This window comes from Anolis sagrei, chromosome 4, assembly GCF_037176765.1.
Source record: "Anolis sagrei isolate rAnoSag1 chromosome 4, rAnoSag1.mat, whole genome shotgun sequence".
In the NCBI taxonomy this organism is placed as follows: domain Eukaryota; kingdom Metazoa; phylum Chordata; class Lepidosauria; order Squamata; family Dactyloidae; genus Anolis; species Anolis sagrei.
This window is the reverse complement of record NC_090024.1, coordinates 28709731-28737198: the sequence shown is the minus strand read 5'-3', so window position 1 is coordinate 28737198 and position 27468 is coordinate 28709731. Positions and strand designations below refer to the sequence as shown.

Sequence of the window (27468 nt, the reverse complement as noted above, 5' to 3'; positions counted from 1 at the left end):
TTGCATATGTCTGAAACTATCACTGTGATGGATGCTTTTTCCTTTCCACAGATCCGTAGCCAGTGTATATCAATACAACTATGCACAAAGCCACATCAGGATTATGCAGATTTAAAGTATCTGAGAAAGCATGCATAATTTTAGTGGTCTATTTTGGGAATTTGCAAAATCAAATACAATATTTTTTAGTGCAAGAAGGAAAAGCCACATGTGCAGACTGCTAAATTTTTACTGCAAATCTATAATTTTGTATGCTCATGCACCCTGCATTATTAGAGATGTTTTAAACACTGCTCAAACTTCATGTGAAATTATTGAGGTTCCTAAAATGCTGGAAAACATGCTTTTGGAAAATTATAGTCACTCTAGTTATGAATGTGTGTGTGTGTGTGTGTGTGTGTGATACCTTTATGACCTTTTCATATATGTGATTTCTTTTTTGGTATATTGGTATCCTATCCCTTAGTCTGTCATGGAATTCAAAGTGGCATACATGGTTTTCACAATGGACCTATATCTAAGAAATGTCTAAATGCAGGCTGCTGGTGAAAGCAAGGTGGCTTCAGACTATGTTGAGACTAAGAACATTGGACAGCACACATCAATTCAAATTCTATTTAGTTCTGTTTCTTCCATACCTATCTCATAAAAGATGGCATTCAGAGGCCTTCTGTCTCTGATTCCAGAACCCACAGTCCTCACCCTATTTCCCTGCACTATTGTAATGGAGTTATATCATGTGATGGCCTCCATGGGACTCTGTTTTGGCAGGGCAGAAAAATGGAGCAAAGAATGTGTGGAATAAAGTCCTAAGTCTTTTAGCCACTGGTAGCCTTATCCTCGAAGCACCTTTAAAAGCCATCAAAGACTTTGCTTCGTCACCCCTGCAAATGAAGAGGCCACACACATGATTGGGTTAACTAAGGGCAACTTTTATTATTGTTACCTAATTAGTTATCAATAATTCTCCCCCCCCCCCACCTCCAAAAAAAAGTAATCACTAAGTACACTCTTGCCTTGGCTGTGAACCTGACCCTAAACCTGGCAATGAACTTAGAAATGAACTTGGTGAGGGTAATCCCATTTCCAGGATTATTAATGTCATGCTCCTAATTCCAAGGCCATCCTAATTTGCCCTGACCTCTTTTATTTACATTATAGGGCCAGGTTACATTTCTTGGCATACCAAATGGGCCAGCAGTCGGGGAGAAAGTGGAGAAAGAGGCTCCCCACCCCTCCCCCAACAGCACAGTCATGGACCTCAAGCCCTCCAGCAGCCATGCTCTCTCCTCACCGTTGACAAGGAACTGAGGAGGGTGGTATGTCTACCGTGGCTCCACCCTCCCTGAAAGTAGTCCCAGAGGGACTACTTTTACGCATGCCTCTTGGGTGGTGGAAGTGGCAGAAACCTCCCTTGCCCCAGCTTCACTTGTCTACATTATGTGTCTAGGCCCTTGTCTACGCTATGTGAAATATACTGGAATACTCTACTCCGGACTGCTCCAGATATATCATGGGAGTGCATCAAAACCGTTATGCTGTCCAAGGAGTCAGTGCATCATAACACTTTCCTGTCTTCTTGGGGGACACAGTTGCCATTCCCTTGCCTACCAAAATCAGCTCTGTGGCAGAGCCTTGCTTGTAATGACACTTGTGAGGTCACAAAGGAGTGGTCAGCCATGTCATCACCAGAATTGATGGTGCCAGCAAAGCTCTGCCAGGGATCTATTTCTGGCCAGCAAAACAGCTGTGGATATTTTCAATGTCTGAACAGTGGAGTGTTTAAGATCCAGCCTGTCCATACATCAAAAACACCAAGGATCACTGGAGTAACCTGTGATTCTTCTTGTTCCAGATTAACACCTTGAAACTGTACTGTTGAATAACCAACCATATTCCATGTAGAGTTAGTGACTATCAACAAATCTTGTGGCAGTAAATTCTATTATTTAGTTATGTGCTGTGTGAAGAAGTAACCATTCTGATTGGAAAAGTGACCCTTTTATTTTGTCTGCATCATTTTCAGCTTTTTTTTTACCTCCTTCATATTTCCAGGATCATTTTTTATTTGTGCTGACAAAATAGTACATGGATGCATCCTCTACAGAGATCATCAAACCTTTTAAGCAGAAAGCCAGTTCATGGTCCCCCAGACTGTTTGTGGGCAACAACTATTGTTTGAAAAAAAGAACAAATTTCTATGCACACTACACATATCTTATTTGTAGTGCAGAAACATGACAGAACAAAACAATATTTAAAATGAAGAACAATCAAACCAACATGCACTTACCAGTATTTCAACAGGAAGTTTGGGTCTGATTTTGGTTGATGAGATAGTCAAGTTAATTGGGATTGCTGTTGTTGTCATTGTCATTGTTGTTGTGTGCCTTCAAGTCATTTCAGACTTAGGGAGACCGTAAGTCTAAAGTTTAGGCCAGGGGCTGGGTAAATGACCTTGGAGGGCCATTTCTGGCCCATAGGCCTTAGTTTGGGGACCCCTGCTCTACACCATCTTTAAAAGCAGAGCTATGCAGTAGTTGAGCTATGAAGTTGTGAGAGTGGGGATTACTAAGGCTTGGTTGTTTTGTTTAACACAAACATTCAGATAATGGGAATAATCATAATGGGAGCAATTTGGTTCACATTTTTCAAGATGGTAAAGTGTAATTATTTTCTGTATGGGCTCTCTAATAATTGGCCATAGAAATGTGGCTGTTGGAGTTCTTGTAAGCAGTTGTTTTGTTTGTTTTTCAGGGGAGCTGGAGGTTTTCCAGAGAGATGGGGAACGCAAGATCCAGAGTCGACAGCAGCTTCCAGTTGGAACAACATGGGGACCATTTGCTGGAAAGATGGATTTGAATAACAACACACTGGTATGTTGAGATACTGCATGTTAAAATACCATTTGCTGTTTTTTAAGAGGTATAATTTATTTTTATAAAGATATGCAGGGAATGGAAGGAGGAAGTTGATGAAGAAATGCTACATTTACTTTGGTATGAGGTTGTTTTCCTTGTTGGTTTCCACATTTCAGCAAACCTTTGAGTTCCTGAAGCTATCGTTTACAACAGGAGGCTGGGGAATGCTTATTAGCCCAAGATATTAATTTAATTTAAGAGAAATTCTTAAGGGCTTCCTTCTAGTGGCTACACCAGAAATGTGAAAATCTGGGGGGGGGGGGGGGGGGCTCCAGAAGAATTGGCAGGAAAGAACATATTTTCATAAAGACATTTTTTTCCTCACAAACATTGAAAAAAATTGATTTTTTTCTTTTACAATGACTAATACAATGTTTAAGACAAGTTATCCAACTTAACCCCAACTTATGCCAACCTTAACATGGGGAAGTTTTTGTTTTTTGGGGGCAAGATTTATTCAGCAAATGTTTATATTGCCTTCCTCTGAGACTGAGAGTGTGTGATTTTTCCAGGGTCATCTAGTGGGATTTCCTCACTGAGCAGGGATTGAAGACCAGATCTCAAAGATTATTTGCCCGATACTTCAACTGTTACACCAGACTGACTTTCATTGTTTACATGTTTATTGTCCCTTAATCAAAAAAGGTTTTTTATATAGGACCATATACAGTAACACAACATTATAATTCTTGGTCTTGGTTTCCTTTTCACAGTTCTTTTTTATGAGAATAAATGTGTTATTGATACTATTGAAGACTAATATAGACTAATAGAATGCTTTTGTGTTTTGTTGATGTTAATGATTTCTTATAATTTTATTGGGCTTTTTTCTCCTTGGTACTCAAATTGGCAAAACTAAGGACATTCCTTATAGTTCAGGGGCCCAGGACCTTGTTGTTCCATTTGTAAAAAAAGATAAAAATGCAAATTTTTAATGATATTCTGAAAAAACCCTACTTTTATTGTATCGTGCATTTTTAATTAATGCCAAACCAATCAATATATAAAGTGTTTTTGTTCCTATGTTCCTAAACGGCTTGCCTTTCAATTTGTAAAGAGTGAAAATACTATAAAAACAACGGTTTTTACGGAAATGTTTCTCCCTGCTGCCCCATGTTGGAAAAACAAGGGAAATAGGATTTTTCCTAATGCTACAAAATTTCTAGAAAATTTAATTTATGTGTGGGACAAAACACACATTTTATTTTGATGCTCTTGCTACCAGTAACTGAACATTAGGAGAGGGATTTTACTATTTTAGAATTTAGGGGGAGCAGCACAAAAGCTAGGAAATTATGACATGATGATGTCAAGGAGAAAGTTGTCCAATAGATCAGGAAACCCAGAAGCCTGGTTTGAGTGCGGGAGTTTTTTCCAGTGTCTGAGGTTCCTTACCTCTCCACCAGTAGACTGCACAACTCACTTTCCATGTAGTTTCTGTCTGGTACCAAAATTTCTGTAAAAGAAATAATTCCCAGGAACACATCTACTTTCTTAACTGAGATACCCCTTTATTAGGAAAAATGTGTACACAATTTTTAGAAGTCTTTTTTTGTTTTAAAAAAGAACAAGAGAAAATTGGAACAAAATGAAATAAACCTAAGGCTGAGAAAATGATAATCTGACTAAACCCAAAATTGTCTCAGATTTTTCCATCCCTAAATTATGTCAATATCCTGTCCTGGAAAAACATCTAGTAAAAGTGAGAGGAGATACCACACATGAGTAACTGAAACAGAAGTGATACAAAACAATGATAGGTAATTTCATTGAGTTTTAAGCAAGTAATATACCTCCTCCTACTCATAACTCTGCTTCTGACAGTGTCTCTATAACACTGTGTAACAAAATTGGAACAAAGTTCTGTTACTGGCTTGAAAGTGTTATTTCCTGTTTAGCTGTGCATGTACAGTATTTACTTTGAAAGCAGTTGTTATACTCCAAAAACTTCATTTTTGTGGCTGTCAAAAACTATGTTGAATTGGTTGAGACTCTATGAGATATTCTTTAAAAGGGTATAGCAAATGTGCTGCAGGGTATCCTCAAAAATAAAGTATTTGCGGAGTAATACACTTTCTCCATGTTTTTATGGAAGGATATTTATAACATAGGAACAAAAATGTGTTTAATAATGTAATCGGTCTGCAGCAGGCATGGGCAAACTTGGGACTCCCAATTGTGGGAGTTGAAATCCAAAACACCTGAAGGGCAAAAGTTTGTCCATGCTTGGTCTACAGTAATAACAAAAACACAGTACCTTCACCATTTAACCGACTGCATCCTTTCTGCATTTTCTAGCTATAGCTAAGTAGCCAAAAACCCCAAACCTATGCTTCCTCTGGCACAGTTAATGCCACCACTCACAAGTTAGAAAAGAATATGTTCAAAGTTGCTACTTAGCTAGAGTTTTTGATCAATATTTAAAACCATTGTGTTGATATCTTCAATCTATTCAAAAAGTTAATGTTTCTAGTCCTATAATTCAAAAAAGGAGCCAGAAAATTACTTGGTAATTAACCAAAGGAACAGTTGGGTGTTTGTAGTATACTTCTTGACCTTATCTTTCTTTAGGTTTGAGAAAATGATGTTCTTATAGTCTTGATGCTTTAAGTCACTAAACTAAATAACTAGTGTTCCTAAATAGATTTGTGGTTTTACACTTCACTGCTATTATTTATTTCTACCTTTGACGCCTAATAGAGGGACATCAATTTGCAGCACTATTACTCGTGCAACTTTGTATCAAATAAAACCTAAACAATGAATACCTTTTCCAATCATTTCAGCAGCATTGCAAATTTGAATTTAGACTTGGTGGTAGTTGGCTCAGAGGAGCCAGCCGACTAATTAATTCAGTAAAGTAATTAATTGAGTCACTGTGCCAGATGTCAAACACTTTCTAGATCTTTCAAGTTCTTATCTCAAATCTCGTTAACAATATACATGTCACAACACTGAGAGGTTGGGTACATTGAATAAACTGATTGAAGTGTCATTTCTCACTGCAACAACAGCAACAGACACTTGGTCAAATTTAGCTAGCATTGATGAAGAATCACGGAGGCAGTTAGCCAAAGAACCGGACTCCATTAACCTAAGCAGAGTATGCTAACATGAGGTCACTGAGGGGAAGCTCTTGCAGATGAACTTGGAAGGAAATGTGCCAAATGTTTCTGATTCATAAATTAGTCAAGAGTCACACTTACATAATAGCAGAATGTTGGTATCAAATAGTTTGCATTGTTTCACTGATTGCTTGTCACAAAAAGCATTTAAATACTTTTACTCTTCACATATTCATATTCTTTCCGAATTAGAAAGGTTCATATTATTGTCTCTAGGCATGCAATAACATTTTGTTTTTAGCTTTTTTCTTTCTTTCTCAGATAGGCTTTCTTAATATTTGTATGCAATTAGTGTAAAATTCACTGGTTTTGTTCTAAAAAGGATAACAGTTTTTAATGAAGACATGTGTTATGATTATTTTGGTCTGTGCTTGGCCAAAAACCCACTAAACAAACCTGAACGACTTGGGTGTCATACCTTGAGAGTGAAACAGACTGCTTTTAGAGGTCCAACACTTCAACTCTTCTTATCATGACGATGTCCTGCATTGAATGTTTGCCGTATATATGTTGTGCTCTGCCCTGAGTCTCCTGCGGGGTGAGAAGGGCAAAAAATAAATGTTTTAAATAAATAAATAAATAAATAAATAATATTTCCTTTAAAAATAGCTGACATCTGCTTTCCTGAAATGTTCACCCATTGATTTTTGGCCTTTTTTTCAAAGTCAGCTTTATTATCTGCATAGCAACCTTTCAGATATTTGTGTTATCATGTCTCCCTTTAATCTTCTATTTTGCAAACTAAACATACCCCACTCTTTCAATGGTTCCTTATAGGATGAGGCTTTCTGACCTCCACCATCCTAGTCACCCTGTGCTACAATAACCATTAATCACGGTACTTCTCAAGACCAGTCATAGTATTCCTGATGCAGACTGCTTCTGCACTGTGAGAATATAATGGAACTGCTAATTGTTCTGATCTGAATATTAAGTTTCTCTTAATGCATCTAAGATTTAAAGGTTTTCTTAGATGTGTCATCAACTGAGATGCCCAGATTCTTGTTAAATCTATTGCTGTGTTTCCCCAGTCCTATATTTCTTATGTTTTATATCTAAATGTCTGCTTTTACATTTATTTTTGCTGGATTTTAATAGATTTTGGATCAGGATACAATCCTTTCAGCAACATTGTGAATCTTATTACTATATTCTGTGGTATTAAACGTTGCCTCCCAATTTCATATCTACATATTTGCTGGGCATCCACTTTCTTGGAAAAGCCTCAATCCAGGCCAGATTTCTTCAGCAACTTTCCTATAGATTGATACAGAGCCATTCATGAGTGCTGCTTACTGGTTTACCATCCCTGTCTTGGGAGAAGATATCACTGAATTAGAAAATACCTAAAAGTTGTATCTTCCAGCTTGCATTGTTTCTTTTCGGTTAACATAAGTATGATGGGAGAATTTGTTAAATATATTGCTAAAATTAAACTTTATCCAAAGAATTCCCATGATGTAACAAACTGAGTAGTTGGACTAATATAATTTACTCTTGATAACACCATGCTGGGAATCAGTGTATTCTTTTATAGATGTTTAAAAGCAAATCCATAATAACCTATTCTAGAAATTTGCCTGGTTTCAACATCCAGCTCAGTAGTTGCAATTTTGCCCAAATCTGCTTGACTCCGCATTTTTGTTGTTGTTGTTGTTATTGTTGTTGTTGTTGGTGCTGGTGCTGGTGGTGGTAGTGGTGATAATCCTGGAATTATAGTTATGATTATTTTTATCTCCCCTTTCTCCCAAAAATGGGAGAATCAAAGCACTTCCAACAGATAGATATTCCACCTCTGCTTAAAACTCTCCAGAGAAGGAGACTCCAACTCCATTCGAGGCAGCAGATTCTTTTCCTGCAGCATGAATCCATTGATCCATGTCCTAGTTTCTAAAGCAGCAGAAAATAAGCTTGCTCCCTCCTTACAATGTGATTAAGCTAATATACAATAGAGTAATAAAATGGTGTTCCTTATATAAAATGCGAAAATCATGGTTTGCATTTTGGAATGTGTTTCTTTGGAATATTTTCCAGTCATGAATGGTTGAATCCTCAGATACAGAATCTGTGGATAGAGAAGGTCAACTGTGCTTGTTAATTTTAATCACTCATCTCTTCTTCACAACTTTAAGGAAATAAAAAGGAGAGGGGAAACTGAAACGATTTCTTACTGAAACAGATCAGGGGAGAAGTGGCAAAGAATGTAGAGCACATGATGAAAGTAAAACAGTGGTCTGTGCCATTACTTCATTAATCAAGTGAAGGCATTCTGAAAAATGTTTTTCTTTGGCTGCAGCCATCTATTTTTTGGTGTTAATCTATGCCCTGTGGCAGGGTTTTGTGAAACAAAACAATGAGTGGTTGTATCATATCCCCCCTCCCCTTATTGCCATTGCCCCTGTCAGAAGGGAGAGAGGACGATTCAGGTCTGTATCAGCCTGATAAGAAAAAGGGATTCAAAACACCTGGGTGGAGAGTCTGTGAGATGTTTTGGGCCAGGCTACCAGTAGGATACAGTAGAAGAGTTTAAATGGCATTCTGAAGTTTAACTGGTAAAATTCTTGCTACTTCTAGGAGATTTCAATGAAGTAGTTTGTTTAGAAACGACTGTGTGACTGATTCGGGAGCAAAAATTCAAAATACAATTAGGATATTCACTTGCTAATCTATAACTGGATCAGTTAAGGGCACAAACCTTTCTGTCTTTAAAGACCCAGTTAGTTGAATTATTTTTATATTTAAAATATTGGTATTTAGCAGCCTTTAAAAAACAGCAAGAAATACCATTGAAACTATTGACAACTACACCTCCTCATGATGCCTGACAATTTTAAATAATGTATTTTTTTTAAAAAAAATTCCATCCTCCAAAATAATTTTTGGAGGAATAGTTTTCCTTAGAGTACTTGTCTTCAAAGCAGCAGAATAACAGGAGTAAAGAAATCTATGAAGTTTACTCCTTATTTTGTACTAATATTCTGTAATTCTTTTCCTCCCGACCTGATCTACAAGCTACTTTTGCCATGAAACTTTCCATCTTCATGATTTTCTACTGCTCATCAATAATGTATTGCAGCATTCCCAAAGTGAATTATGGTCATTTTGTGAATACTATCTTCTTCTGTTTGGAAATCACTGGGAGACCCATTGTGGGATAATTCCATATTCATATTCCGCCTTGGATTCACTGACTTCAGTGACACATTTATCAGATGTTAACTCAGAGACGGGTACATTTTTTGGTTTTGACAGCTCCCATCAGACCTTGCCAGCACGGTTATTGGTGAGGATAATGGGACATGTAGTTCAAAAATATTTGGATGGTCACCGCCTGGTTTTAGAAGAATTGGTGTCTCTACCCTGCTATATCCAAATTTTAAAACTACCGAAGCCAACATTCTGGTGTCACAGTAGTGAAACAATAATCATAAAAAGAGATTACTAAATCCCAAGGTGTTTTAGCTCCATGTAAAAGTTCTCAGAATCCCCTCATCTTTGTTAAGAATCTGTGTTCACTTATTGCTGTTATGTACCTTGAAATTGTGACTCCACCATAGGGTCTTCCTGGCCAGACGTTTTGAGAGGAGGTCTGACATAGCTGCCCTCTAAAGCTTAGAGAGGACAACGTTCTAATATCATCCAATAGGTTTCCATGGCTGAACAGGAATTCAGTCTTTTCTGCCATAGCTCTAGTCCAACACTCAAACATACTACACCATACTACCTCTTGACACCATTTTGACTCACTAAAATTTAAATTTAAATGTTTGTAAGTCACATGGAACTCAATAGTACTTTTGAGCCAGCATGGTTGGAAAGGCTTGTATTTCGCATCTCTCCAAAGGTCAGTGAATTCAGAATATGTTTAAATGTAACCTGTAGCCTTTTTGTGCACAAGCTAGAAAATTGTATCTGACTTTGATATACTTGCATATCATCTTTCTTCTCAGAGGTGTGTCTCTTGCATATCTATAAAACATATCCTATTTACTAAACGAAGAGTGCTTCTGATTTCATATACATTTGATACCTTCTTTCAAACAAGCTTCTAATAACTTGATGCTGACTAAAAGCACCCCCATTAAGTAGAATTTATGCTAATACCATCCTAATTAAGCAGTAGTTATTACCAATCATTATCATTAAGCTAAATCAGTTCCCTGGGAGACATCTCAATAAAGCAGCTGTCCCATTTCATCATGTCATAATTCTGTACTTCAGTGTGTCACATTTCTGTACTTCAAATAACATTTTACATTTATGTAGCAGTTTTTAATTTGAGTAGCCTCATTTCTTTACAGCCACTATCCTTAAACTGAAAACCAAGCATCTCTAGTGGAGCAGATGATCTCTAAAAGATGTAGAAGCTCATACCTGAGATCTCACTTTAAAAAAATGTCATTGAAAGGCCCTTGAAATGGCCCATGACCCACTTACTCTCTTTACCTTCTATCTCTTTATTCCATGTGGCTATGTTGAGTGTGTCCTGGCTACATGTATTTTTACCAAGATAGCAAAAAAGCACCTGATTTCCAAGGGCTATTTCCAGGATAGAAACATCAAAATGTAATAAATATTCTCTGAATATCATCTTATCCCAGCACTTTCTTCACAAATAGTAAATGCAGAGTTGTCAGCTTACATTTATTTATTATTTATTTATTTATGATAGTTCTATCCTGTCTTTCTTAGCCTGAAGGCGACTTAGCAGAACCCTGCCAGACATAGCCCTGCATCATTTGATGGGCTCCCATGGATTCTGTAGCATTCTGTCAGTGTTGAAAAGTGGAGAAATGTGTCCATGTTATGAGGTCGTCTTCCTTTGTCAATGTTTCTAATAAACTATCATGACCCTGAGCTATGTTCATCCATAATACTGTTGATCTAATTAGTCACAGGGACCCACATGAACATATTTATGAGTAAATGCGACTTCCACATAATATGATGTGTAATGCCATCAACAAAATCATATTGAATTAATTGACTTTAGTAAATGGTCACTTGCAGAAGAACAGCATTTATATGACAGCTGTGTTCACACAAAAGATGAAATTGAAAATTCAGTTACAGGCATATAGAATCATAGAGTTGGAAGAAAACATTTGGACCATGCAGGAAAAACACATTCAAAGCACCCCTGATCTGTGGCCATCCAGCCTCTGTTTAAGAGCTCCCAAGGAAGGAGCTTCCACCACATTCTGAGGTGGTGAGTTCCACTGTGGAGCAGCTCTTAAAGTCAGGATGTTCTTCCTAATGTTCAGGTGGAATATCTTTTCCTGTAATTTGAACCCATTGCTCCGAGTCCTAGTTTCCAGGACAGCAGAAAATCATGTCTTCTCCCTCTTCCTTATGACATCCTTTCACATGTTTGTACAATGGTGATCATGGCTCTTTCAGCTTTCCATTCTGCAGGCTAAACAGTCCCAGCTCTTTCAGCAGCTTCTCATAGGAATTCATGGTCTCCAGGCTTTTGATAATTTTAGTTGCCCTTCTCTGGACACCTCCTAACTTGACAATATCACTTTTAAACTGTCTTACCCAGAATTGGACATAGTAATCCAGGTGAGATCTAACCAAAGCAGGAGAGACAACATGACTTCCCTCGATCTAGATACTATATTTCTTTTGATGCAGCATAAAACCCCATTGGCTTTTTAAGCTGTGCATATATAGACATGTTTCTATGTGCTATTTCAAGTCATAGGTCCATACACATGCGGACATATTGAAATTTTTTTTGGAGTGTCCTAAGGTTTAATGACATATCTGGAAAAAAAATCTATGTCAAGCATTTGAAAAGAAGTCAAATGCTTGACAATTCCACAGCAACTGCAACAGTTGCTGTGGCATTGTACTCTTCTTGAAAATTTCCCACATCCTTTTGACAGTAAAAAACACATACAAAATTTCGTATTTCAAAAGTGGAGTAGTGAGGGAAGCCACCAGCACAGAAGAATCACAATATGGTCCTCTGTAAGACTCCTCGGTTAAAATGGAAGATCCTGAAAAAGTGAAATGTCTTGCCAGAGTGTCATGGAATTTGTAGTAAAACTCTGAAACTTCATGATGTTCACATTAGAATCTTCCTCTTGCTCTTGCTAATTAGACTCCCTCATCTACCCATGAATCTGAAGATTTTGTTATCTTTGCTGGTGAAGGCATGGGAGAAAATTAGAGTAGGTGAAATTCGTTATTTACCCAAACTGAAAAATAGCATGTGTGTGTGTGTTTTTTTAGAATTGGGGAGATTGTATTTTTGAACTCACACCTCGTTGCACTTAGTTTAAGAGTTTCTCTGCTACATGGGTTTGCCTGCCCACTGTTCATTCCATGTGCCTTTCAAAATGAATAGATATACTCCCTCTGGTGAGGTCAATTCATACATATTATAGGGGAGTTTCACTTCAGCAAATATACATAGGATTCCAACCAAAGATATTCAGTTAGATGCATTTTATTCCACACAGCCTATGCAATATTGTAGTACTATTCTGTAGCTGAGTATTATTTACACATGCTGTACTGCGGGAAATGAAGTGGCATAAATTGTGGTTCCTGCCTTCACTTGAGCATGGTGACAGAGGACTTGGACTTCATACAATCATTTCAATTGTATAGTTGGGCTAAGCAATCACGTGAAAGCATTCCTTGTGAATTATCCTAGAAATAACTCCCCTGAGACTTGCTTAGTCTTGCGATCCTTAATCATATATTGTTCTTTGAAAATTACTTCCTGAAAAATTTGAATTTGTTCTCATTTTGCCATTTGATGCTGAGAAATGAGGAAGAAGAAAACAGTACATTGTTTTTAAAATAGAGCCTGACCCCACTTGTTTCTTGCCAAGTTCTTTTTTATTTTTTCTTCTTTTTGTTTTGGTCTTTTTTTTACCTTTTTCAAGAAGCATTGTACTGATTTATAAGCATCATTGTCCCTGGTGTCTGAGCCACAGATCTGAGAGGTAGGAGCAGTTGGATTGCGTTTTCAGGATGCCAAATGTATACTCTTTGATCTGGTGGCATAGTCTGCCTCAGGGAATAAGTTCAATCTTGATTCCTTTAGTCAATCATCCACTATCAGGTACCTGGGTCCTGATTAGGAGTCTGAAAAAAGAAAGGAGCACACATCACAGGGGTATGTTGGATGCAGAAACATTTGTGAGAAGGCTGCTGGCATCACAGAAAACCTTCTTCCTCATGCTGTAGCAATAGCTTCTGATACGAGAAATTGCCTTTATATATCAAGGTGCAAGAAAGGGAATTACACCTTACACATACACATAGAGTGTGTACTCACTGATGAATCTTGGTAACTTTTGAATCTTCATCTCTTTTTAATCTTTCCAAGAAATAATATGAAAACGGTGTCCAAGTTTTTTTTTTTACTTTGACCTCTGTGAATGGCTTGGAACACTGACAAAGTTGTGCCTTCTTAACATTCCTTGCATTCTCTGATTCATGTCAGTATTTAGCACTTGATGAGTGTCAGAAGAGACTGTTAGATCTGTACTGACAATTCATGTTATCATTCCTAAACCAAATCACAACATGGCATTTTTGTTTGAACTGGGCCTCTGGGAGGTATACTTAATCCATAATGCAAAAATAGCATAATTGTATCCTTCAAGTTCCTTCCTTCAAGTACAATTAGGAAAAATGTAAGTACACTCAGTTAACGTGGGAGTTAAGGCACTTCATTTTCTCTCAATCAAATTAAAGAAATGCCTGAGAGATCCACAGATTCAAAAATATTTAGTAATTGATTTAGCTTTCCCCCAATAACCAATTCAATTTCAACATTTAATTGGGTAAACATTTAATATGTATATTACTTAATGCTAACAGTACTATTCTTTTTAAAGGGAGAAGTAAACAGTTTCATTTTCTGTATCATATTATACCAAAACCTGCATAGACAAAGGGAACACAATAACAAAGACACTAATGGCAAATGAATGACATTATTATGGTGCAGGCTTTCATGGGATAGAGCTCATTCATTAGGTGCATGTGGGTTAGGGATGCAAATAATATTGAAAAATATTTGAAAAATATTTGAAAGATGTTTTTTGAGTGTTGGAAAACTCAGCTCATAAGAATTTTGGACTGGTAAGAATTTTGAGTTTGAGACTCTTTCTGTGCAAAGTTTGCACGTAGGCATTTTATCTAAGAACTACATTTTCTTCTTAAAGAACAGTTTTTCTGCCTTGAAATACTATTTTCTATGCAAAAATATTTGTTTTCTGTGCAGAAAATTGTATTTTTGGTGTAGAAAGTGGTGTTTTCTGCACAAAACATCTACATGTGTATTTTGTACAGATCAGTATTGATTTATAAATAGCATTTTAAAAACTGTGATCTTTGAAGACTTTCTCACAGCAGGAAGAAAATTGGTGGAATGATTGGTGGACATTCATGAAGAAACTTAGTGAATTATATCCCTAATTTCTGCACTACATAATAATAATAATAATAATAATAATAATAATAATAATTTGGGGACTGTAAAATACTAAAAGCACTGTTGCCTTCTATTTCTTTCACATGCAAAATATGTAAAATTACTCCCTTTTTGGGAACACATTAAATAGATTTCTTTTCTTTTTTTACTTTATTTTTTATTAATTATTTAACACAAACAATCTCATATATAATCAGAAAATATACATTCAAAAATAATTAAATGTGTCTAGATCTGTATGCAGATGGCAACTTGTACAAAATAAGTATAACATACTTTACCATTCACTTGAGTTTAAGACATTTTCAAAGAAAAATCCATGCAACGTATTCCTAACTAGAACTGTTTCCATCTAGATAACAGCAATAGTGCCATGTCATTTGTGGTATTGATTATTATTATCATTATTATTATCATTATTATTATTATTTACATTATTTATAACCCTTTCTTCCCAGGAGGACTTAAGGCGGCTAATTCCTTTTTACAAAATTATAATATTGTATATAGATGCAGTCAGCCCTTTACATTACTGGAGTTAGGTACACAGGACCCCCGTGAAACTGAAAAAAATGTGAATAAAGGAATTGCTATTTTTTAAGCCTGAGAGCATTCCAGGAATTTCTCCATCTTTCAGCATGACTCTTCCACTGGAAGCTGATCGTGGAGGCGCACTAGAGGACTTAGAAATTCCTCGAGAGGTGTTCTCTCTAGCAATCTCTAGGTCCTCCTGTATGATAAATTTGATCATAGAATAGGACTGAAGCACTTAGAGATATCTGGAAAGGACATTTAAATCAAATCTGTAAAAGTGAAAACTGCAAATGTGAAGGAACAACTAACTATCATTAAGCATTACTATTTGCTGACCTGTCCACTTTTATTTTGAGTCAGATAACAATTTTAGTTACTTTCACCCATGCCCTGGTCTCCTATTTCTTCACTTCCAAATGGAAATCAACAGTCTGCCACAAACCTTTCTTCACAGAGTGACCCACCTCCGTGCTTCATTGTTCCAGTGGTAACAAAAAGGAGGTCTTTCTCTCATTAATCAATAATAATAATAATAATAATAAGAAGAAGAAGAAGAAGAAGAAGAAGTCCTCAGTCGCATTGAGGAAAAACAACAGGAAAAACTCAGTCATTTTCAGGACCTCAAAATCAAACTGCAAAGACTCTGGCATAAACCAGTACAGATGGTCCCAGTGGTCATTAGCACACTGGTTGCTGTGCCAAAAGATCTCAGACAGCATTTGAAACCAATAAATATTGACAAAATCACAATCTGTCAACTGCAAAAGGCCACCTTACTTGGATCTGTGCGCATCATTAGAAAATACACCACACAGTCCTAAATGCTTGGGAAGTGTTCGACTTGTGATTTTGTGATACAAAATCCAGCATATATATCTCATTTGCTGTGTCGTAACTGTGTTTTTGTGTCAGAATAATAATAATAATAATAATAATAATAATAATAATACTTTATTTATAGACTGCCCTCACTCCCCAGAGGGACTCAGTGTGGTTTACATACATATAAAAAGACAACATTTAATGCCACAATTAAATCACACAATATCGAAAGATGAAAAATGTACATTAATCAACTCCTGTTTCTTGATGAAATTTGTTGGTATGTAGGACTTGTTCTGAAAAATGCATTCCTCTACCACATATTTCTGAAACCTACAGTTGTTACCAAATCATGCTCATATTTTACAATACTAATAATACGAACATACTTTAAAAAAATACACAGAAACATTCTTTGGTGGAAAGCTACTGGAGTGCCATTTGAAATTACTAATCTTTGTTGTTGATTTTTAATTCGCTATTATATTTTAACAGTATTTTTTATTTGTTTTGATGTTTTTAAATGAAATTGAGTAGATATATAATCAATGGTATGAAAAATTCACAGTCACAGCTCCTTAAGGAGAGATTTGGAGATTTGTTATATGTAACATTAACCTAAGAAACGTAAGTGAATGTTTTGCTTCTTTGCATTCCAACATATCTCTCAGCACCATTTAACTGAAGTGGTGGAAATGCACAAAGACAGTTTTGGGGACCAGTATCCCACAAAAGTGTCTGCAACTGGGAGCCAAATTCTGTCAATTTAGCCTTTATGGTGTTCAGTTTTGAAGTCTGCCTTTGGCAACTTCCCTTGTACATTTTTAGCACTCCCTTAAGTATAATTACTACTAGGACAAACCTTGCAAGATGTTTAAACACCCTGACAGCTTGAATGCGGTAAGATTCTATGATACTAAGTATATATAAATATCTTTTGTGGCATTTGAACTTGATAATGGAACAAGTTTTGTAGAGATAAAGTCAGTGAATGCATTATAGTTAGACAAGATACCAAGTATGCAGAAGGCTCAGCATTACTGAGGTATGTTAACAGCTGGTAGCGTTCAGTGTTCCACATATGCTTGATAGCAGTGATACATTCAACCTCAGTGATTATCAAAAAAGATTTCAGGGCTCTGGAATTAATCACACATTTGAGAAGGCCAGCAGATAGAGATAAGTAGGAAAGTTGTATTTGTCTTTTACCACTATAGCAATCATTACCACTATTTGCTTTTACTAATACTTTATTAGTAAATTAATAACAAATTGACAATTATTTATAATTTAAAACAATAGGAATATTTTATGTACCATGCATTTCTATGCATGTTTCCACAGAAGTAAGTCCTCTTGTATTTAAAAGACCATACTTGCGCATCAATAGGGACAAAATAGAACCCTTAATTAATTAATGTTTTAATGGTTGTGTTACATGATGCCTAAAAGAGTGGTTACGAAAGGAATTGTGATAAAGTGTATAAACTATTGTCATTGTTCACATCCTCTTCTTCCTCCTTCTTTTCTCCTAAAATTGAAACTCAAAATCTTTGAGATGTGAACTGAGACGACTGGAATTAAAAAAATCTTGGTAAAGCTGTAATAATGTTGATTTATGCATCTATATGCTTCCACTGTACATTTAAACTTTTAAATTTTAAATTATGTATTTGCAGTTCTTTGCGCCTGTGTATTATGTATGAGTGCATGTGCGTTGAGTTATGTGCCTTTAAGTAACTTCTAATCTATGGTGACTCTAAAGAAAACCTTTCACAGTTTTCTGACAGGATTTGTTGGGGAGGGTTGTCTTTGCCATTCTCTGAAGTGCAGAGTGTGTGGCTTGCCAAAGGGCATCATTGGCTTTCCATGGCCAGTAAGGGATTTCAACCTTGTTTTCCAGAATCCTAGCCCAATACTTAAACCACTGCACTGTGTTGGTTCTTCCAGTACACCTTTTTAATATTAATGAATTAAAATACCCCATTGCCAAGAATGTCTGATTAAGTACATACTTTTCTTTCTTGTCTTTCTTTCACATACCAAAAATGAATCAGTTTCCTTACGTGTAACAGTGATAGCTTCTCTGTTTAAAACATATTGTAATTCCTCAAAGACTGAATGTGCAGACAGTAGGAAATAAGGTAGTGGTGGGTGAGCTGGGGTTAGATAGTGGTGTGCACCAACACCTCTTTTTTGCCAATCCCATGTATATACACACATACAATTCCATCTGATGGGATGATTTGCCCATTGTATGCTGCTTCACCTCTCTTTATGGCATGGAACCCTTTGCAAGATGTAAAGCAGTGGTTCCCAATCTGTGGTCCATGGACCACCAGTGGTCCGCAAGAACGAAAATATGGTCTGCTGCCTTTGCATTACTACACCATTGCCTCGAAACCATGCGGCAATGAGAGTGACTGGTCTTGTGAAACCCTCTTATAGTGCCAAGGCAATGGGGATGTTGGAAGGGGAGAGGCTGACTATCCACAAAAGATTACTACTACTACATCTGCTCTAGACGACTAAATATGGTTTTCTGTGGGCGAGCAGATGTGAATACTGGATGCCATATGTTCTGTATCAAAAACTAGAGCTGATGTGGTCTATCAAATGCAGCACCCCAAATAACCAAACTGAATAGAAAGTTGACCAAAAACAGATTTGTAACCCTTTTGATACTAATGTTGGAGAATGGTTCCTCATCAAAGTGGTCTCTGGTCAAGTGGTCACTGGTCACAAGATCCCTGGTAAAAAAAAAAGGTTGGGGATCACTCATGTAAAGGGACTTCCAGCCAGGCTCCAAGATGAAAAGGGAGGTGAAGCCACACATGCCACCACGGCAGCAATACGGGAGACTTCCTGTATTGCCTTCTCTTCAATGAGGGAAAGCTGGGTGGTGGCATTTCTGCCCCATGGGATGAAGGAGAAGGTAAGACAGGCAATGTGGAGCATGGAGAAGTGAGAGCTACCACATGTATTCTAGATCCTTTCCCTTCTTGGCTGATCAAACAGGCCAGAGGGGGACTGGCAGAATGGGTGCTGGTCAATTTCACCTTGGAACAAGGTAAAGTTCCAACTTGCTTAAAGGAGGCAGTTGTGAGAAGCCATCCCTGAACCCCTCTTTAATAGGCAATTAGCGGTCAGTGTCCAACCTCCCCTTTCTGAGCAAGGTCTTGCAACATGTGGCATCTCCCAACTGCAGGGATTTCTGGATGAAACAGATTATGTAGATACATTTCAATCTAGTTTCAGATCTAACTATGGAACAGTGACAGCTTTGGTCACCTTGGTGGATAGCCTATGCAGAGAGCTAGACAGGGGGAGTGTGTCCCTGTTGGTTCTCCTGCCTCTCCCAGTGGCTTTTGATACAATTGACCATGGTATCCCCCTGGGTCATCTGACTGGGATGGGACTTGGTACACTGTTTTACAGTGACTTTGATCCTCCCTGGAGGGCTGTACCCAGAAGGTGGTGCTGGGGACTCCTGTTCGAACCCCTCGCCATTGACCTGTGGGGTCACTCAGAGTTCAATTTTGTCCCCCATTCTATTTAACTTATACATGAAACTGCTTGGAGAGGTCATCTGGAGTTTTGGAGTATGGTGTCACCTATATTCGGGTGACACCCAATTTTACTACTCCTTTTCATTTGATACCAAGGAAGCTGTCCTTACCTTAAACCAGCGCCTGTCATCAGTAATGGACTGGATGAGGGCAAACAAATTTAAACTTAATCCAGACAAGATAGAGGTACTCCTGGTCAGTCAGGAGGCAGACCATGGAATAGGGATTCAGCCTGTGCAGGATGGAGTTACACTCCTCCTGAAGACATAGGCATACAGTTTGGGGATCCTCCTATACTCAGCGTTAATCCTGGAGACTCAGGTATCCATTTACTTTCCCATACAGGCTTAATTACGATTGAGCTAGCTATAAAAGAAGCAGCCTTTGCAGTTTGATTTTGAGGCCTGATAACGGTTGAGTTTTTCCTGTTGTGTTTCCTCAGTATGATTTTCACCTGGTACGGCAACATCAATAATCCAAACTTTTTCTTTTCCACAATCTGGTGCATTGTGTTCCAAAACGTTGTCAATCTGGATTCGAAAGTCCCACAGTATTTTTGTGTTGTTGTTGTTGTTGTTGTTGTTGTTGTTGTTGTTATTATTATTATTATTATCTCCCCAAAGGGGATGCAGTCAGCCAAATAGCCTGAGTCTGAACTGTCTAAAGCTTTAAAGGTCATAACTAGCACTTTGAATTGTAACAGACGGGCAGTCAGGGGAGCTGCTGCAACAGGGGGTTATCCACTCTTAATCAGCCTCAGTTAGCAACCTGGCTGCAGCTCTTTGGACCAGCTGATGTTTCCAAGCACTCTTCAGAGGCACCACCGTGTAGAGTGTGTTATAGTAATCCAGACAGGATGTAACTAAGGAATGTACCACTGGGGACAAATCTGGTTTCTCAAGGAATGGGTGCAGCTGGCGAACAAGTTTAAATTGTGCCAAGGTCCTCCTGGCCACCACAGTTTGAAGTTGTATCGAACTGTATCAAATAGACAGTGTAGGTAGGGCCTTAGTTAATTTATTTGGAACTGAAAAGATTTAACATGGACTGAGTGAGAAGACATTCCTTCCCTTCAAGTCCTCAAGGAATCAAACATTTTATTTATTTATTTATTTATTTTAAAACATTTATATTCCTCCTTTCTCACCCCAAAGGGGATTCAGAGCGGAGCACAGCATATATACAGCAAACATTCAATGCCAGGACAAGAATCCATTATATGCATACATATACAGCAGCTTGCCACTCATTCCTAGTTGTAGTCTTGCAGGACAGACCCAGCACATAGGAAAAATCCAAGTGAGCCAACAATGTCAAGGACAAAGAACTCAACTTCTGTAACTTTTCAATACAAGCTAAACAGCCTTTCCCTCCTGTAACTGAATAGCAGTCATTTTAAAATTTGAGGAATGAGCTGGCTGACTCTTTCTTGAGTACAAATAACTTCTGTTTTAGTGCCACAATCCAGATAAAACTTGTTTTATTCTGTCCTAGTGAAATTTGTTTATGTCTTGCTAGCAGCTGCTCTCCCCTGTTTGCCAATATCTATTAATGATAATTACCCTGAATACTATACCAAGCCTGTGATGCCATCACATCATTGTGAGGAAGATTGTGATCTTATCTAAAGCTATTCTGTTTAACTCTGACACTCCTTCTATTATAGTGGAGTGCTGATAACATCATGCCTGTTAGGATCAGACATTAGTTGGAATCAATATTTGAAAATGTGCCTGTTTTTGCTTAATGGCAAAGTTAGTACAAGGGTCACAGCAAGATCATTTGTTGGATGAGATTGTACAGCTTCATCTTGTCAGGGAAAGGGGATTCTTTTGGAGCATTTGCTACTGGAAGTGAAACAAAACTAAATCTCTACCTGCCTTATAAAGTCCACTGACTTCAATAGCATGTTGTTGCTGGGGGAATCACATTCATATTCCAAATATAGACTTCCCATAAATATGTCTGGGTGCTGTGAACAGAATGCTGGGCTTGTAGACTTTTGGTTAAACCCCAAAAGGATTTTCCCATGTATTCCTTTCTTCCACCTAAACAATGACTATTTAATTCATATCCCATCTTTTGATCTTGCAGAAACAGAATTGAAGAGGATAACAATAAAGGGGGACCATGTAGCATAGTAGTTGACTATTGGAGTACAACTCCAGGGATTTGAGTTCGAATCCCTTCTCAATAATGGAAACCAACTGGGTGGTCTTGGGTGAGCCTTTGAGCCACACATTCTTAGCTCCCAAAAACCTTATGTTAGAATGGAAATTGATTGAATGCACAATGTTCTACAAATATGTAGGAATGTTGTGCCAATATAGCCATACAGGGAGCTTTCGGTAAAATTTGAATACCTTCAGAAAGGTGCTTATATTATAGCTTTGGAAATGTGCACTTGTATTAAAATTTAATGAAAAACCTGAATGGTTGATCAATTAAAATATTTCAATATTTCCTGGCCCTTATAATTATACATAAAATATGTAATTAAATCTGACATTCTGGGCATCAGGAAAGAACTATCAGAAACAGACATAGATTCAGCCTTCTTGCTTAATTGTGTTCAGTTGACCTCATTCATTTTTGGATTTATCTGTGTGTGTGAGAGAGAGCTTTCTGAACGATCAGGTCTGAGCCATCCTCAGGGGTACGAGAGGACAGGCAGTAGTCTGATCTTGTATAATAAAAGTTTAGTGATATGTTGACAGGCCCTTAACTTGCCAATAAACATGTTGCACTAATAGATGGACTGACATTCCTTCCTAATGTCTTCTCTAAAAAGTGCCCCATATGAAAATGATTAATAATCTTCAGCTAGATTTCATGAAGTAACCGAGCTTACTTCAGGCATGATGTGCCACTGTACATCAGTGTTAGAAATACATAAGAATATCAGACCACTGTTAATTTGAGGTTGAAGAGAGAGTGCCTATTTCTACAGCTTCTATGAGTCTTCCAACTGGTCTTCTTCACACATGCGCTGATCACCGTTCATGTCAGATGTTAAAGCTAACAAAATTTTAGAGGGAAGGAAAGAATAACAGAGAAAACTTACAAAATGTTGGTTATACTAATGAAATAATCCTGCTTCCTTGATCTGGTGTGGAGAAAAGAAAAGAATGAAGAAATTGAATTGAAAAATACATTAGGTAATGCCTGATCTAGGAATTAATCTGCTTACTTACACACAGCAGAGATACAAATTCTCTTGAGATAGCTAACTTAGTTTCTGATGTGGTATAATCCATGTTTATACAAGCATACTTAAATTACACTGAATTTTAAAGTGAAAAGACTGAGTCTAAGTAAAACAGAAAGTAAAACAGGGGAAAGTTGTTGTTTTTTTCATCCCTCCCATGTCCTTAAAGTGACATGTATGTAAGATTTTTAAATTATTTGAATGTGCTCAGTATGAAGAAGATACTTTATATGTGTATTATTCTTAGACAGAGGTCTTATAAGAAATCCTTGAAGTTATTGTTTAGTGGGGCTTCAATCTCAATGGAAATGAAGATGCTAGAATCAAACTTTCAATCTTTTCTAAATTTCTTTTTTATTGGCAGTTTGAATGGTGCACTTTATTCCTTGGTAGTAGGATTCCCCATTAGGCATTTGTCTTGTTGACATGTGAATATCCTGTTGTCACAGATTAACGTAGCAGTGTGCTCGGAAGCAGGATGCCATTTAAGATAGTCCTTGAGCAAACACCTAGATCAGGGGATGGTCATCTGGTGGCTTATGGACAAGTTGGCACATTCTTTGCAGTTTATTGGATTTGTAACATTAAACAATTGCTTCACCTTCCAAACTTAAAAGTGTAATTATAGGAACAACAAATTGTGCTTGATGTCAGTGAGAGACACCTTTCGGTGGCAACAGTTGATAGTTATTTTGGTGGTGGTTGTGCTGGGATCAGGAAAAAAGAAACCATAATGAGGAACATTTCCAACCATGGTCTTATGGTAATAGAAATAATTAGAAGAGTCTTTAAAGATTGTACATTTATAAAGGCCATTAAAGCATATAGATCATTATTTGTTAAAATCATATACATTAAGACAGAGGGTATGTTCATGGCTGGACTATAGTTACCTGGAACTATGTTTGTGAAGGAACATCATTAAATTGTTTGATTCACCGTAGAGGACCTAGGTAACCTCTCTAGGAATTTTCTAGATCCTCCAGGGCAACTCTATGGTAACTATTGGGGAATCATATTTTTGAATTGCTTGGAGGATCTAGAAAATTCCTAGAGACTATTTTTCCTCTGGTGCAGATAAGTGAAACCATGGATATGGGTTCCATGGTTATGGGGTTTTTACTGTATAATTCGTTAGTGCCACAGCATTCGGTTATTATTATTCTTATTATTATTATTAGTCAAGGTGTTATTCTCAATGTTACTGTTCCTGTTAATGAGTTGCAGAGATGTTATAAATTAATCAACTCCTACATCTGAAAAAACATCCTAACTTTTTCTTGCAAGTTAAAGAGGTTTCAAATTTGTGGTATTATTAATGGTTATGTGTATTTTACTTGGGTAAGAGCATTCTATGTTTTTATGAGAGGATACATTCAGAAGGTTGTTCTCGCAGACTCCTATTCAACCCCTTGGGCATTTTCTTTGGAAGGTTTAGGAAGTGCTTTGTCACACATTCTATTTACCATGTACATGAAACTCAGGAGAAAGGTTGTCAGGAATTTTGGGGGACTGGAGTCATGATTTTGTGAATGAGACCCAGTCTTTTGTTTGGCAGGATTGGATGGCTGATTGTTAATGGAGGGAAAGGCCTCTATTTATTTATTTATTTATTTATTTACTATCTCACACCGAAGGGTACTCAGAGCAGGTTACAGTTTTGGCAATAATTCAATACCACATTGTAATGAGAAGTATACAAATTTTATATATTCATTTATTTACATTACTTATATTCTGCTCTTCTTACCCCGAAGGAGACTCAGGGCGGATCACAGAACACATATATGGCAAATATTCAATGCTGAGTATACAATGACAAGACAGACAACAATATTTAGGCTTTTTTTCATCATTTGGCATCTTTTGGAGGCTGTGCTCCGTCCTGGCCACGGGGGAGGGGGGGGGCTGTTGCTCCACCTCCTTGTCGAAGAGCTTTCTTTGTTTGTAAACTTTCCTCCAAAACACTGTGCCTAAAATATCTCCCCACTTAATGTGGTTCCTATTTATCTACTCACATTGCTGTTTTCGATCTGCTAGGTGGGCGGGGAAGCTGGGCTGAAAGTCAGGAGTTCACCTGACCCGGCTTTGAACTGTCAACCTTTGAATTGGCAAGATTTACTGCAGCTGCAGCTGGTGATTAACCTGCTGTGCTAAAGCAGACCCAACACATTAAGCATTAAAATCAAAATAAAACATATAAATACAATTAAAAACTGTTAAAACATAGCACCTAGTCTCACAGTCATCATTCATGCTGCTTCATTTACATCCGTTCTGTATTGCACTGTGCTTATGCTTTACTTGTTCTTTTTTTATTTGTTTTGCTTTCAACTAATTTGAATACTATTATTAGTTATCTATTGTTTTAGTTTTGTGTTATTATGAATTTTGCAAAGGAATATTGCTGAAGTTTTTTTCCTCTGCCCTATTTTATATATCTTCCAGTTCCCAATATTTGAGCTAGATTTGTCATTAAAAGGAAGGATTGTGCTTTCTTCTCAATTGGAATTCATTCTGGAAAACTTTTATGTATACTCACATTTAAGTTAATTTCATGTATAAGCGGGGGTAGTTTTAGGGAAAAAAATTATGGATTTTCATATAACCCATGGTTAAATTAGGGGTCATTCCATGCCAACACAACCCTGTTTTTTTTTTTTAAGGAATACAGAGAACTTGCCTTTATGATGGGTACGAATGTGGGATACAATGGGGAATGGGGCTGGTGAACATCTCTTTGCGATCAGAAGCTTTGAAATGTAACAATCTGTTCCAGAGTGGAACACTATTACTCTTGCTGCCCAAAGCTAATGTGATGAAGTCCTAAGTTTCTGCCTTTTGCCACTCTGCTCTGAAAAGGGGAGCCTGTCCCTCTCCCCCTGCTTTTGATAAGAGTTGAGATAAACTAGTCACAATGATCAATGGATAAGTTTTTTGGGCTTGTTTTTTTTTTTACTGAAATCTCTAGACTTGTATATAAGTATGGGGTACTGAGAGCATTGCTGATTAATCAGTGAAGTACGTGTTCAGAGTTGCACAGTTAACTAGCAGTTATCAATTAGTAAAACATCTGAAATCCTTTAATAATAGCATATAGTACTTTAGTACTGTTCTGGGAGAAAGGTCAGATAAAAAATAAATAAATAAATAAAATACCAGATGGGGGCTTTTGTAGGTCTCCATATATACCCATCTTCCACCCAGGTAATTTGTGGTGGCTTAGAGTCACAATTTGATCACCTTACACCTAACACTACACAGAGATATAGCAGCTCTTAAGAACATTTTATGTCAAGGAAATAAGAACATTTATTACTGAAGAAAACAATCTTGCTTGGGCTACAATGAAAAGTACTGAGACCCTGCCCAGTTGTACTATACAAACAATACACACTTTAAGCTCCAAGAAACAGAAATCAGCTTTACAGATGAAACCTCATAAAGATAGCAGACTGTTCTACCTGGTGTAAATGTTTCTGTTCATATGCTTCAGTTAATGATGATTGCGAACAGATGTTTCCAACCAGATGTTTGTAGCAGGATGTTAAAAATAATTTGTACATATATTTCCATAATTCAGGTCTTGATCATCTGTTTCAATGTGGCATACAAGGAGTAAAGAGAAAGTGTAATGCTTGTAATTAGAATAGTAAGGACAAGCTCAGCTGCCGCCGCCACTACTCCTCCTCTTTCTATTTCCACTATTATTTCTACCCAGCTTTCTTTCAAAACTGAGACTCAAGGTGACTTGAGAAATAGTGCAAATAAGTGATTAGGAAAGTTTTAGATTTATTGTTGTTACATGTGGATAATATCCATGAATCAAAAAAATGTGCAGGTGCTTATGCTGGGGATAACTTTATGGTTGATAGAACAATAATTGCATCTTATTATATTTATAAATTCTAAAGAAGAAGAATCTTCTTTCTTGCAAGTGTCTAAAGTACAATATAATAATTTTGATGTTTTAAGTTCTAATTTAATCATAATATCATTGTATTCACATTGTTAAAATGCACCTAGTGCAAGTGATACTTTACTGCTATTTTATGCATTGTATTTTCCTAAAACTTTAAACATAGTTATATTTCCTAAGATTTCATTTGTACACTTCAGAATTAACACAAGGAAAAACTTAAACATAGTATTTTTCTGTCCTTCCAATGCAATTCTAACTTGAAGACATGCCATTAATAGTGGAGTGCAATAAAACTTTTGTACCATCAAAAAATCACTTCTGTCAACTGAGCCTGCTCCTGTCATCTTGTCCTGTAGTCCTGCTAGCATAGCAATCTGTTGACAGATGTCCTGACAAAGATCTGCAGCTGACTAAGATCTGATAGAATAGCCAAAAGAAAAAGGGATGGAGAAGTCAAGCTATACCACATCCAAACCACTTCCAACCCAAGATCATAACTGCAATGCTGCCGTAAAGTTAAGCTAGGACAATGGTAGTCCTAAGGAATTTTCATTATCTGTAGGCCAGATGGGCTACGACTTTAGATTGTTCAGGTGTGTCTTGGCCAGGTAGAGTTGTACTCTTACTCAACAATCTTTTTCAGGGAGAAAAATCAGGCTCTCAAATGCACTAAATAAAATATGTTTTGTACATGTGATGGTATTGCATGATGATCTTGCATGTGTATTTTCATCATGGTCAAAGCAGAAGGGATTAGTGAGATTTTATTAAATTTTCATAATTATTTCATAGCGATAGATGGAGGAATAATAGCAACCCAACCCACCCCCCCCCCCCGCTTTTTTTTTTTTTTTGACAGTGCACAAACAAGACTCTCAAGTAGGTTCTTGTGGGTTTTTTCGGGCT

The 27468-nt window shown here is 37.1% G+C and overlaps 1 protein-coding gene across 2 annotated transcripts in view; it reads left to right on the top strand.

Moving 5' to 3' along the window:
• ZFPM2 (zinc finger protein, FOG family member 2) overlaps nt 1–27468 on the top strand; it is a 358910-nt gene that overhangs the window by 156481 nt on the left and 174961 nt on the right. For both annotated transcript variants that reach the window (XM_060775763.2, XM_060775762.2), the window contains one exon: nt 2758–2876. In XM_060775763.2, the coding sequence (XP_060631746.2) occupies nt 2758–2876 (119 nt within the window). The remainder of the gene's footprint in view (nt 1–2757; nt 2877–27468) is intronic.